General features: G+C 32.7%; 1 protein-coding gene across 2 annotated transcripts in view; it reads left to right on the top strand.

Annotated features, from left to right (window-relative positions):
- The window catches only part of ZNF280D (zinc finger protein 280D), a 97,434-nt gene that overhangs the window by 61,645 nt on the left and 20,761 nt on the right, over positions 1-15,028 (top strand). For both annotated transcript variants that reach the window (XM_065871181.1, XM_065871182.1), the window contains exon 18: positions 14,053-14,098. In XM_065871181.1, the coding sequence (XP_065727253.1) occupies positions 14,053-14,098 (46 nt within the window). The remainder of the gene's footprint in view (positions 1-14,052; positions 14,099-15,028) is intronic.

Here is a 15,028-nt window from a genome sequence, read left to right as displayed (position 1 = left end):
ATATTATCTTAATAATTGTGAGTTCTAAGGTGTAAAGAATTGACAAAACCTATTCTTGGAGACCTTAAAACAAGGTTTTTTTTAAATTTAGTTTTATTTTTTTATACAGTAAAACAAGTTTTAAAGTTGCATATTTGTACATCTAATACATAATACCTACTTAGCTATTAATAGTTCCTTTGGGTAGTGGTAACATTAAAAAAATATAAGGGCCAATAATGCACTTGTTTATATCATATATAAAACATATTTCCACATATATATTTTTAAAAGTTGACATTTATTTTAGTTACATTGACTATAGCTCTAATAAACAGTTTTGATGCTATTATTTTGTTTTAATAAAAATTCTGTTGTTTAAGTGCCTCAGGAATTATTTACTAATAAAGAATTTCATATGAAAGCTGTAGATTTAATCATATAAATAGGAGCATTGCCTTTATTGTTTCATGGAAGCCCTATTATTTGGCCTGCACACTGAGAGCTGTATCTACTTAGTGCATCTTGCTTTTTTTCCTCTGGCACAATTGAAAGGTCACTGTTTATACTCTACCACCTTATTGAATTTTAATGACATGCAAAATACCTTTTGTGATCTTAGTTGCCATAAGGGTTAGGCAGGCTCTGGAAATATGACTCAGTCACGTTTTTTTACTCTGAAGTCAGAACTTGCTCAGTTTTACTTTGAAACAGATTTAAAGCCAGTATAGATGACTACTTATTATGTAATGTGCTTCTTGCAATTAATAATCAAAAAATTTGAACCCATTAGTTTTAAATTTCCAAACTAATTTCTACGGTAAATGAATAATTTTTCAAAAGCTCTGGAAGTGGCTTGTCTCTCAGTAGGTGAATTTGGTGTTATGCTAGTCTTTATTTCCTTATCTGTCTCTACGAAGTTTTGTCATTCACCCTCTTTCTACCCAGTTTTTTTTTTTTAATTTAAAAATTTTGTCCAGAAACAACTTCTTTACATTTTTAACATAAGTTCCTTTTTCATTTATAGATATTTGCTCTACCTTGGCTATAGTTTAAAAATATGAGAAATTGTATTCTTGCTATAGCAATGTAGGACTACTGCTTTGTGTTCTTCCATAGGACTCTGTTTTATAGTATTATCAAGTTCATTTTCTTAAAGTTTAAACTCCTAAAGTTCTATCACCTATAACTTCCTTTTTAAAAAAATAATTTAAATAAAACACCTAAGGCAGCTAGTACAAAACTTGTTGATTATAGGCAGTTGGTCATATTTAAACTTTGTGCTAATGAGTTTTAGCTTGAGTCTAATCCCTCCTTGCCATCAGGTTATTCTAAATAGTTTATTCACCTGATCAGAAATTTCCATTTCATGCATGTGTGCTTTTGGTTACCACTGGAAAAAAAATGAGATTGGTTCAGTTTAAGTCCATCGCTATTTTGAGAAAAAATGACTGCTAAAGTACAGAGACTTGGATTCTTGCCCTATTTTTATGATATTTTGGCATAACTCCTCACCTCTTTGGGCCTCATTTGTTTATTCAGCAAATATTTCTTGAACATCTGCCTTGTGCCTGGCACCCTTCTAAGTGCTAGAAAAATGGACTGAAATCTCTGCCTTCACAGAACGAACATTTTAGTGGTGAAGGACAGACAATATAAAGTAAATAAAGTATATAGTATGTTAGATAGTGGTCAATACTATGGAGAAAAATAACATAGGGAAGGAAGATAAGAAGTACTGGGTGGGAGTTTGGAGGCTGCCATTTAAAATTTGGTAGTCAGGGAAGGTCTCACAGAGAAGTGACATTTGAGTAAAGACCTGAAAGAAGAACTGCATGGAGACTGGTCTGACTGCAAATAAGTGATTAAGAGGGAGAATAGTAGGAGTTGGGGCTTGCAAGGTAATGTGGGCCATGTGTGTAGGACGTTATGGACCATTGTAAGGAATTCGCCTTTTACTATGAGATAAGTAGCTATTAGAGCATTTTGAATAGAGGAGTGTTTTATACCTCAATAAAAACCACAATCAACGAAAACCTTTAAATACAGAAGAGTGTCTGTATTACCATAGCTGCTGTCTTCGGAATAAACTGTAGAAGACCAAGGACAAAATCAGGGAGATTAATTAGGAGGTTATTGTAATAATCCAGGTATGAGATGGTGAGGATTAAGGCTAGGCTGCTAGCAGTTTAGGTGATAAGAGTTTTGATTTGGGACATGTTTTGAATTTGTTGATGGTTTATATGTGAAGTGTAGAAGAAAGAAAGTTTTGAGGATGATTCCAGTTATTGGTGTGAGCAACCTCAAAGATGGCATTGATATTAACTGAGATAGGGAAGACTAGAAGTAATAGATTTGAGAGGGAAGATGATGACTGTGATTTGGGACATATTTTATTTTGTGATATCTGTTAGATATGCAAGTTGAGATGTCATAAGCATTCACCTGTATGAATTTAGGGGGGTGTTCTAAGCTGTAAATATCATTTAATGTCATGGGAATAAATACAAGTAAAACTGGGGAAAACTGAGTAAGGTTGGTATATGTATCACTGTCAACATCCTGCTTATGCTTTTGTGCTATAATTTTTTACTATTATTTTGTATTGTAAGATGTTATCATTGGGGAAACTGGACAAAGGGAATATGGAATCTCTCTGTGTTATTTCTTATAACTGCATGTGAATATACAATTATACCAAAATTTTAAATTTAGTGAAAAAAAGTCATGGGACTATATGAGATCACCAAAGGATACAGTAGAGAGAGAGAAAGGGCAGGGTCCACTGAGAAAGGGCTGAGCTCTGGGGAATCTGACAATAAAAGGTCAGGGAGATGAGAAGGAATTGACAAAGGAAACTGAGGAGTGGCCGATGGTATAGAAAGAAAACCAGGGGAGTGGCAGTGTTCTTGGAGCCTCAGTTACCCTATTTGTAAAGTGTGAGTGCTGACTTGTTCTAGACTTCTGAGATTCTATTATTCAATATTGGTTATACTTACATTGTCATAATTTGTTCTTATGACAAGATAAATTTAGAATGCCACATATCCTATTCCCAGTAGCAGAAACAGGGACTCTTTGACCTTGAGAAAATTAAATGTTCACATTATTTCTCAGCGCATTTAACTCTTTCATAGGCTCTTGTAAAAGTAGTTCTCTTATACTTCTATTAAAGAAGGTAAGTAGGTCATTTTTTCCCAGGTTCTGTACTGTACAACTAATGTCCATAATTTATAAGTTGGGGGGAAAAGTTTCCATGGTCAAATAAATTTAGGCAATGCAAGTTAAAGTTAAATGGATTCTTTGATATGGGCTTTTTCATGCTGTATGTGACTTGTGAATGTCTAAGAGAATATTTATTTGACCTTAGAATTTTTTTCTTTGAATACTTTTTCACTTCTTAATCTCCATGGAATAGTGTGTAGAATACTGATCTGGAGTAATCCTTCAAATTTTATGAGCTAGGAAATAAAAAGTAGTTGTGTATTGTTGCCTAGGATGGATTCCTAGACATTTCATTTATGTTTATGAATCATTTGTAAGATAGTGTTTGTAACTAGAGGCTAGCAATGTACATTTTCATATTTTTAGAAATTATATCAGAAAAATGATATCCTCATTATTGTTTGTAAAATCTAATAAGTGCATAACAGGGACAGACCAGTTATTAGTTTATTCTGCCTCTGATTATAGCAGCAAGAGATATTTTTGTTGGAGAGTATGGTTACTTTACATGATTTCACACTAAGAAGCTTAAGAATCTCTCATTATCTGTTTCTGGCTTCTCTAACTCCTTATGCTTAGCTTATCAGTCTACCCACTTACCTATTTTTCTTGAGACTATTTTCAGCCTTTTATTGTCTGTTAAGGAATTTCTTATATAGTAGAGTTTTACTTCCTACTTAAACAGCTTCAGGAGAACTTCTTTGATACTAAGATTAGGTGATTTGATAGCAGCTTCATTTTAAACCCTCTCAGACCCTTAAAGGTACAGTGTGGTGTAGTGGTTAAAGAGCGAAGGCTCTGCAGTTGATTGCCTAGTTTAGAGTTCCTACCCTGCTGTTTACTAGAACATGTGTGACTTTGGGTAGGTTACAGACTTCTGCCTCATTCCTCATTTGTAAAATGCATGTAAACAACAGTACCTGTTCTAAAGTGTAGAGGGAATTAAATGAGTTAGTATACGTATATAGTACTTAGAAAGTGATTGTCACATAGGAAGCACTATGTAACTGTAAAGTTATCATTGTTACTCATTACTTTTCATAATTTTACTTCTGCCTGCATTTTATTCAGATAGAATTATCCTAATCTTCAGCCTGCTTTTCATTCTAACCATCTCATACCATTTTCACAAATCATTTATGTTAACTTTCTTTTCCTAACCCAGTAAATCTTTCTTAAGAGCTAATTGTTTGAAGCATGTATTAGTCATAAAATTAGATTTTTGGTGTCTGAAGCTCAATAAACATGTAGTTTTAGGGAATAGTTATGAATCCTCGGTTCATTTTAGTAATTTCTGTCTTTAAAAATAGTATAAATCATTTTTTCCCCTAAATTATACTGCCTTATACTGACCACACTGGTTCATCTCATCTTTCAGCCCACATCTCTGATTTTGAGATCCTTCTACGGCCTCACTCTAGTCACTGGTATTTGTCCACCTGGAAGACCATACGTTCCTCTGCAAACATGGAGAAGCTACTGTGATCTCTTTTTCTATATCATTTACTGAAATGTAGGAATCTACTGTTTTTAATCCTCCACACTGAAAAGTATCTTTATCCTTACTTCTGTGAAGTGTAGTGTTGGGAAAGGAGTACAGCTTTAAAATAAGGCAGTCCAGGTTTAAATCCTGGTTGTATATCTAACCAGCTCTGTAGCCTTGTGAAAATTACTTCACCTTATCTTCCTCATTAGTGAAAGGTATGTAATAATTTTTTGCAGGGTGGCTATAAGAAATAGAGATAATCTGTGGATGTTAAATTATTAATTTAAATAATTCAAATTATTTAAATAATTAATTAAAATTATTTGGCACTGGCCTGACAAAAAATAATCAATAAATGAATGTTGTTGGTGCCATTGTTGCTCTAGCTGCTGCTGCTGCTAATATTACTACTAATTACTGCTGTTCCCGCTGCTGCTCCAGCTGTTAGTACTGTTATTACTGCTGCTACTTACAGGAGACCCTGGGAACTCCATATCAGTGGAATCTTCTCATCATTGAGAGTTTTAGTGGCAATCCACTAACTGTACTAACTGTACTGCGGTTATTTGTAATTTTGGCTCATAGTTCTTGGAGTATATTCCTCCAAACTGCTGGATGGACGGCATTTTATTACAGTGTTCAGTTGCACCTCATATAATTCTCAAATGTCAGAATTTGATTGTAGTTCTGACTTTTCCTATCTAAAGACTGTGAAACAACAAACACCCTTGTTGAAAACTGGTACATAATCCTCTCTGCTTAGGAGGAAAACTTTTATTTTTTTAGCTTACAGAATTTCTTTTTTAAAGAAAACCTTTTATTAATTATGGCCAGGCATTCATTTCCAGTCGGCTACTTATCTAATACTACTAAACTTATGAAAAATGTGTAATTGTGCTAGTAAAGTGGCTGTTTTCTTTTGTAGACCTTTGAGATGATTTTTTTTTTAATCTGCTTTTCTCAGATACTAGATTGTAACTCAGTCATGGAATTGCTCTTTTCTATCATGTTTCTCCCTTTTTTTCCCCTTTCTCCATTTTCTTCTGTATATCTACCTGGATAGATTAATTATTACATAGAATGGAAGTAAAGTTTTAAATTTTGTAAGGTTTGTTTTCTTGACAAAAAGTTGAGAATAGGTATTTCCCTCTAGCCGTCTTCAGAGCATAAGAATCCATAGTAAATCCATAATAACTCAAGCTTGGAAAACCTGTCTACTTATTGAAAGATGTCTATTTATTGACTGAATCAAATGTTCTAAAAGCCACAGTTTGAAGTGATTTTAAAAGTTGATTTAGTTCTCTCAATGACTTCCAATTTTGTTCTAAGCAAAGTATAATGTAAGGGCACTGACTGGAGTCAAAATATCAGAGTTCAAAACCCAGCTCTCTCACTTTATGTTCAAGTTACTTCAGTTTATTCTTCTCTAAATAATCTTTACATGATTGTTTTGAAGATTTAAAAGAGATGTAAAATGTGTTATATAGATAAAAATGTCTTTTATATTTTATTAAATTCCCCTAATTTAAAGAGTACTAGGGAAGAAATGAAAATGTAAAACTGACTCTCCTTGAAGCTGTGAATTCCTCTGTTGTATTTCTGGCTACTGAACTTTATACTTAGCACCAGTGCTAACTACATGGCTCTTTCATAGTATAATATAGATAACCCTTCCACATATTCATTGACAACAAACATTGATTCCCTGCCTTCTGTATGCAAGACTCTTTGTCAAGTGCTGGAAATGGAAACATGAATGAGACATAGTTCATGCCACCAGGGTAATTACAGAATAGGCAGTCGGAAATGGAGACACTGAATCTACATCTTCACAGGGCCACACAGTAAACTGATTTCATAATTAGTTAAACCCCTAATACCATGTATATATTAGATTATGTGATTTTTGTGAAATGCTACACCAGAACAGAATCTGGACTTGGTCCAAAGAGAAATACCACTTTATTATACCACTCTAAACTAAACCAATAAGTCATTAATCAGCTTTCATAAATGCAAGCAGAAAGTAAGCTCTTTTAAGAGCAGAATGGCAACCTTTAAAAAATGTTTTATATTTGAAAATAATATTTCTGTTAAAAATGTTTACTTCTACTATATTTCCATTGAAGAATATGTAAAGAATCACTCCATTATTTTCCTGTGAAGTTCTGAACTTATTTGGAGGAATTATTGACTCTGGTCATAATCCAAGTTATTAGAGTCTTAAATGTTCAAAATGGTCAGAGTGTCTTCATCCATATATTTGGTTTAGCAGAAAAAAAAAACTGATCTCATCTATGAGATACACAGAATTTATTTTGGGTTTGTTTCTTTCTCTAACCTTTTGAAATGTAACTGGGATTGGAGGTAATGGGGGATCATGTCCTTAGATTCTCTTATCCTACCACGGACATTACTGTCTCATTACTGCCTCAAACCAGATCTTTAGTAAGTGTAAAATAGTTTTTCCTTTTCAAAGTGGATGCAATACATTTGCCCCTGGTATGTAATTGTAAGTTAGCAAGTAGGAACTGTGCATCAAAATACAGTGGTTTCTGGCATTTTGGACTTCGGCCTTTGATAGCTGGTAAGCAGGAAGTAATGGGAAACCCATTGAAAGGGAAAGATAAATGAAACTTTGATGTAGTCCTTCATTTAGGGCAAATGGTACCAACTTCTGCCAGTGTTTCTGAGGTTACTACCATTTTTTCAGTCTCCCGATTCTGAGGGTAGTTTGCGCATACATTATAAATTAAGTATTCAGGGCTTAATTTAATATTGCCAACAAAATAAAAAAACAAAACACCAAAATTATAGCCCGAGTCTAGCATTAGAATCTTCTGCCTCTACTTATGGTCATATTTTTTGCTTCATATTTTTACACATAAATATTTTGTTTCTCTTTGTCTTTACCTAGTTCTTTCCTCTGTCCATTTAGAATGATTTTTTACTCTTATCTTCCCTGATGACCAAATTATACCCACATCTTCAGAAGTGGGTAGATTATTTCATACTAGGGTAAATTGCTCAGCAATCAAAACTAATACCTAATGTATTTTGTTTGAGAATGGGGGAGGTATGGCAGAAAAATCTCAAAACATTAAAGATACTGAGGTAAAAAGCTTTAAGAGTCTGTGTGGCACACTTAAGTAAATTCTAGACAGTAAGATTAGATTCCTGATTCTAACCCATGGCAGTAATAAGAGCTAACAATTATTGAGTACATACACTAAATGTTTTACATTTATCCACTCATTTAATTCTCACAAACTAATGCGATATGCACTGTTCTTGTCCCAGTTTTAGGGATGAGACAACTGAGGTACAGATAAGTCATTTGCCCAAGGTCACATAGCTGTTAAGAGCCTCAATTTAAATTATGGTAGTCTGTTTTCAGAGGCTAAACTAAGAAGTACTATATTGCTTCCCTGGTTGTGCTTGTGGTTCCAAATGTACTTTCCTATTTTACTATATAAAGTATGAGTAGCTGGATGGGCCTGAGCTTCAATGTGAAGACCCTTTGTTTCCCCAGGAGAGCAGGCAACAACTGATGCAGTGGTAGCATTGGGACCAGAATCCAGCCTCCCAATCTTAGAGTAGTATTTCTGTGATATATGAGCAGTAGAACACTTCAGCAAAAATGACATAAATCGGTCTATTAGTAAAATTAATTTGGCAATGATAGAATGTTTTAGAGTGGAAAACATCAAGAGGCAGGTCAGTTAAGTTTTTCACTTTTCCTGGCATGAATTTAAGGGAGCCTGATTTATAACAGGGGATTTGGCTGTGAAGAAATGCAGTGGAAATCTGAAGTAGAACCAGTTCTGTTGCTTAATGGATTTATTACTTTAGCATTTTTAGGCTGTAGATTTTTCTCATTTACAAGATAGGGGCAATTGGATAATATACTCTCTTAGGACTCAAGTCTATGTCAAATATACTATGATATTTTTGAATTGATTGATTGAAAAATAGTAAAATGTAGGGGTTCTGGTTGATGATTTGCGGGTTATTGGTTTAGAAGTGTTTGTTGGAATTGTGCCAAAGGATGAGCTATATAAAACTAGGTCTGAGCGGTAAGTATTTTTATATGAATGGAGGACATGTAGGGGATCATGTTTGCTCTCCTTATTTACCTTTATCCAATTGGTACCTATATTTTGTTGGTTTTACTTTATCAACCTCCTAAAACCTTCCTCCTCTTTGATACTCCTACTGCTTTACCTGGGACAGTCATTAACTGTCTTCTTTTTAATAACAAAAATTTATTATTAATATGTTAAATCAATATTTCATGATAGAAAAATTATGTGAATACAATGACATAGAAATTTCTGGGACTTAGAAGTAAGAAAAATAGTGATCAAAAGTTTTTCCCGCTATTTTTGAGCAGAAACTTCCTGTACTGCCTAGGGATCACAGCTGCATAAGCAAGCATTAGGACTGAAAGTAACTTTGAACTCTTTGTAGTTGAGATGCCATATGACTTCCCAATTTCTGTGGCCTTTTCATTGACACTTTATGCATCTAACCATTTTTTTTTTCTGAGTCGAAAACTAGGACCCATAATTCTGATAAAAGAAAAACACTTCGTTGTTCTTTTATCAGTCATTAACTGTCTCTTATCTGGACTCCTTGTCTGGAGCTTATCCTCTTCTGATACTGCCTTTTTTCTTTCTGACACACAAATCTTATCATACTTTCTTATTAACCTTAGAATAAAGTTCTTAGCACAAACGCTTTAGCGTGACAATCAAGATCTTTCCTAAAGTAGCCCTTGCTATCTCTTCAGTTGCATCTTCGAGTACTCTCCCTTGTTCCCTACCTGCTAGTCATATGAGACCACTCAGTATCATATCATTGCTGTGTTTTATATTTCTTTGCTTTTCCTCCACCTTGTCTCTCCTTTCCCTGCTTTGCTAACTCCTGCTCTTGCTGCAAAACCTTGTTCACTGTAGTATCTTCACTGCCTCCTTGCACCTTTCCCCCTCATAGTGGCTCAGTCCTTTGTATAGCCACAATATACATGTCTCTTTTTTAGCACTTCACAATTCTGTAAACATTTGCTTCAATACATTTCCTTGACAGTAAACTCCTTCACAGGAGGGACTGTGTCTTTGGACTGGAACTTTTAGCACAGTACCTAATGTACGTGCAAGCTGGTAAATGTTTAGGTGAATCAATCCTTTCCACACACCTGTTAACACCTCTCAGAACAAACGGTCAGAAATGGTGCACTAGATGTTTTACTCTTATTTATTAGTATAATGATTACTATCCTAAATTTAATCTGGAATGGGTAACTGGAAGGTCTTGAGAACTGATTGACTTTACTACTGGCTTGTTGTAAACCTTTTTTCAGCTTTTTAGTTTGCTTATAAGTATTCGCAAAGATTACATTTTGAAAATCAGCATTGAAATTTTTGGCTTTTATGTGTTATTAGAAGGAAAGAATATGGTCTGATTGAAATGAATGTGAACATTTTCCCTCTACCCCACTTATTTATAGTATGAATGAAACCTCAAAAGAATGCAATGATGTAATTTAACCAAAATGCTCATTTTACATGTAGCTTTGGATTGGTCATGTGATCTGCAGAAAAATGCAAGTAGGGACATTTAATTTTGAACTTTAGAGGGAAAGCAGGTTTACATACAGAAGAAAATTTAATTATTTGCAGTCTTGATCTCTAATGGTTGTTGTTGAAATCCATAACCGTCAATCCTTCTGTTTAAATTGAAATCTTAAATAGTGTTTGTTTTAAATGCTATACAAAATTTTTCTATTAAAAAATATTGCAAGAATTCACAGGTGAAAAGTCTAATTATCTAATGGCAGGTCATTAGCTCAGAACTTTGAGCTTAGCAAATTTCACTGTCTTCTACCAAGCAATTGAGTATCACAAATGATGACTATTTCAGCAGGCATCTTTAATGAATAAGATTAAAGGTAAGAACATTTTTTTCTTTTCAAAAGTGTTAATGATATATTAGTAGTTGTATTAAAATTTGTTAATGTCAAAGTATGCTTTTGTAGTTGCAAAAACATAGTATACATTTTAATGATGAATTTATAACTCAATGAAATTTTATGTAGTGTACTTTTCTAAATTTTTTTAGATTTATTTTTCTAAATATTTTCACTGGTTATTACAATTCTGTCCCTTAAACAGAATACCAGTATGGTTAAAGCCACACAAGAAAATAGGGCACATAAGCCTCTTCTTGGTAGTTATTTAAATAATTTATTTTGTTCTCATCTACCAGTTTCTTAGTAAAATGAAGGGTAATAAAAACCTGTCACCAACCTCCCTTGCAGAGATATTAAGAAAATTCAGTTTCCCCAATTGAAATGCCAGCAATGATAGTAACACATGCTTAATAGCTTTCATTTTAATTGCTGCATAAAATCAATTTATTAGAATAGCTATATGTGAAAATGATTAGCATGGTAATGTTTCTTTTGTAAGAATTTAAGGTCGACCTTTGATAACATTTTCGACAGTAAGCGGAAAAGGAAAATTCTTTTATAAAATATTTTAAAACTAGTTTGTAACCAATATGTTTTACAGTTTTTCAGACTGAGTTTAAAATTATTAAATGCTTAGAAATAAAAATTAATTAATATCTACTTTTTGTTTCTTCCAATGAGAAACAGAAATTTTTCATGTTTTCTTACAACTTTATACATGTTCTTCTTAAAACAATTATTTTCCCATATAAATTATTAAAGCAGTGAAGTTGTACTGTACACTTGATATTATTTCATCTTTATGAATATTGTTGTTCACAATTAAATACCTGAGAGATTTACAAAATCTTTAACCCAAAAAATGATAATTTGTGCATTTTGTCAATTTTTTATGCAAGTTTTATTAATTTAGATTTATTTAGCAAAATTAGTTGAAAGTTATTGTAAACACTACCAATATAGTACTTCTACAAAAAAGGACATGTTCTATTTTAAATTGTTTACAATTTCATGTAATAACTAAAATGGACATAAGTAATTTTACAGTTATTATTAATATCTAGGAAGATAACATTTATAGACATAATTTTTTAAATATGCCCTCAGAGAATGGATAAAGAGGGGTGTTTGCCAACTCAGTATTTCATTGAGTAACCATGAGATTACCTTTTAGGATGGTTGACATTTCTATCCTACTAGATGTCTTCATTTTTGTCCATGAAATTTAAGTTAGTACAGTTGTTGCTTATGTTAAATGTATTAATCCTTAAGTATAGATATTAAGCCTTCATTAAGTTATGAATCACTTAACTATTAAGGGCATTTCTGATCAGGTAGTCACTCTACTTATGCAGATTAAAATTGTTTAATGTATAATATCACCAAATAATATTTAGTCCTCAGCAGTTTAAAAGAAAGATCCTTTGGCACAGGTAGTTTTTATGTTAAATTGACATATTGGGTTGACCAAAAAGTGCCTTCGGTTTTAAAGCAAAAATAAAAGACACATTTTTTATTTTCACCAAGAACTTTATTGAACAGCGTACTCACCCTTTTGTTCCACTATCTAAGGCCATTTTCCAGGCAACTTCATAATTCCATCTTCCCAAAGCTTTCTTTTTGAGCAAAGAACCGTTCCAGGTGCCTTTTACAGTCTTCCAGGGAATGGAAATGTTTTCAATTAAGAGAATTTTGTTAAAGACTTAAATAAATGGAAATCCGAAGGTGCAATGTCTGGTGAATACGGTGGATGAATCAAAACTTCCCAGCCAAGCTGTAACAGTTTATGCCTGGTCATCAAAGAAATATGCAGTCTTGAGTTATCCTGATGGAAGATTATGCGTTTTCTGTTGACGAATTCTGGACGCTTTTCGTCGAGTGCTGCTTTCAGTTGGTCTAATTGGGAGCAGTACTTGTTGGAGTTAATCGTTTGTTTTTCCGGAAGGAGCTCATGACAGAGGACTCCCTTCCAATCCCACTATATCAACGTCACCTTCCTTGAATGAAGACCGGCCTTTAGTGTGGTTGGTGGTGGTTTATTTCGCTTGCCCCACGATCTCTTCTGTTCCACGTTATTGTACAGTATCCACTTTTCATTGCCCATCACAATTGGTTTTAAAAACGGAACGTTTAACTTACATTTAAGTAGCGAACTGCGCGTGGAAATACGGTCAAGAAGGTTTTTTTCGCTTATGTAGAATGCAAACATCAAAGTGATGAACATGACCGAGCTGGTACAAATGATTTTCAGCGCTTGATTTGGTATTTTGAGTATGTCGGCTATTTCCCACGTGGTAAAACGTTGATTGTTCTCAGTTAATGTCTTGATTTGATCGCTATCAACTTCAACTGGTCTACCTGACCGTGGAGCATCATCCAGCGAGAAATCTCCATCATGAAACTTGGCAAACCACTTTGACATGTTTAATCAGTCACAGCACCTTCTCCATACACTGCACAAATCTCTTTTTTGTGTTTCAGTTGTGTTTTTACCTTTCTTGAAATAATAAAGCATAATCTGAAAATGTTGCTTTTTTCTTCCATCTTCAATATTAAAATGGCTACACAAAAATTCATCAATTTTGATAAGTCCTTTTTTAAATGCACACTGATATGATAGCTGTCACATACAATCTAACAAAATTGTTTTGAATGAAGTTAAAGACAACTAAGTGCTAATAGAGCCATCTTAAGGAAAAAGACGAATGAACCTTTTGGCCAACCCTATATTTTAAAAGATTTTATAGATGACATATACCTTTGTTAATGTTGTCATAAGTTATAATTCGTATTTTTAAAAATCAGAGTTTAAAAATTTATAGTTAATATTTGAGCTATGCTTATGAAGGTTTTTAAGAGAATACATTCTTCAAAATTCTAAGTTATTTCTGTAATTTTACCACCTCTAAAGTAAGTTAATTGTAATATATATTGAAATGACATTACCATTTGAACTTTACAATAGATAAAATATTTTCTCACACTTTTTGAGTCCTATAGTAGTAAATACTGGTGCATATTATACATATTAAGCATATAACCTGCTTTCATTTTTTAAAGGGTAATTCTTTTTTTGAAACAGTTATACTAATGTGTTATGTCTTTTTTAAAAATTGTACTTAACATAGAGAACATTTGTTAAGTGCTCTTGTTTTTAGAGAAGAGGAAATATCTGTATTCATTTATTTAGAGCATATATTGAATCTACTGTTTATTCTCATGCATTTTATTTTTCCCTTAAAATATTTATAGAGATCATTTACTATTATAGTATAAATGTGCATTAATTTAAATTTACATTTAAATTATTTTAAGCATGCAAAAAACAACTGTTTCATATTTTTTATTGTAAACTTAAAATTAAATACTCAATACTTATTTTGTTTTCAAGATTAAAAAATGAAGCTCCCACTAAGGAACAAGAACCCGTGTCTGAGGTAAATTATGTTATATTTGATATCTCTTAAAGATTTACACATTTGAAAGTATTGTGCGTGTGATTCAACTCAATGTGTGTACATCACTAACAATTACTGGTATGTTATCAGAAAGAAAAAACTTGAGATTTTTGTTTTCATTATATATAAAAATATTTAACCCTCGGTAAAATTGTAAAGTGTTTTATTTTGACAAAGGGATTATTATATTTCACTTGCCTGTTATTTAGTTCAACTAATAATTAATGGAGATAAATTTATGACTTAAAAATTATGAAATTATTAAAATATCAAACATTTGACACATTGGAAAATTAATCTTTTTAGAAGACTCAAAAAGATATAAATAATTTTTAAAATAGAAATATTTTGAATATCTATTAAATACATTTTAGCTATCTTAAACAGGCACTCTGAATATAACACTCAGGGTTATCATATAAATGTTACTTACTGGGCAGTCTAATGTATGAGTATAGAAATAATTTTGCTTATATACGTGTTTTCTTGGTGTCAGTTTTTGAAATATTGCTTAATGTTACTTGTGTCTTTCTGAGTATAATGAAGTGAGGCAGGTTCAGCATTTCTATTTTGTAGAGTGAATAAGTGAAACCTAGACAGTATCAGCCTTCTCCCAAGTGGCTTTCTTTTATCCCACGGAAAGTTTTCATTTGTTTGAAATGTTTTTAACTACAAATAAATGTCTTTACTAGATATAGGATTTCTTGGTTATCTGTTTATTCTTGAGTGAGTTTTGGTGTTTGTGGTTTTTGAGGAATCGGTACATTTTATCTACAATGTTGAATTTATATGTAAACAGTTGTTTGTTGTATTCCCTTATTCTTTTAATGCCTGTGGGGTCTGCAGTGATAATCCTCTCTTTTATTTCCAATATCGATAGTTTGTGTGTTCTTTTTGTTTCTACTGTTG

This window comes from Phocoena phocoena, chromosome 2 (genome assembly GCF_963924675.1).
Source record: "Phocoena phocoena chromosome 2, mPhoPho1.1, whole genome shotgun sequence".
NCBI lineage: Eukaryota > Metazoa > Chordata > Mammalia > Artiodactyla > Phocoenidae > Phocoena > Phocoena phocoena.
Note: the sequence above shows the minus strand (reverse complement) of the source record. Positions and strands in the feature narration are given on the sequence as shown.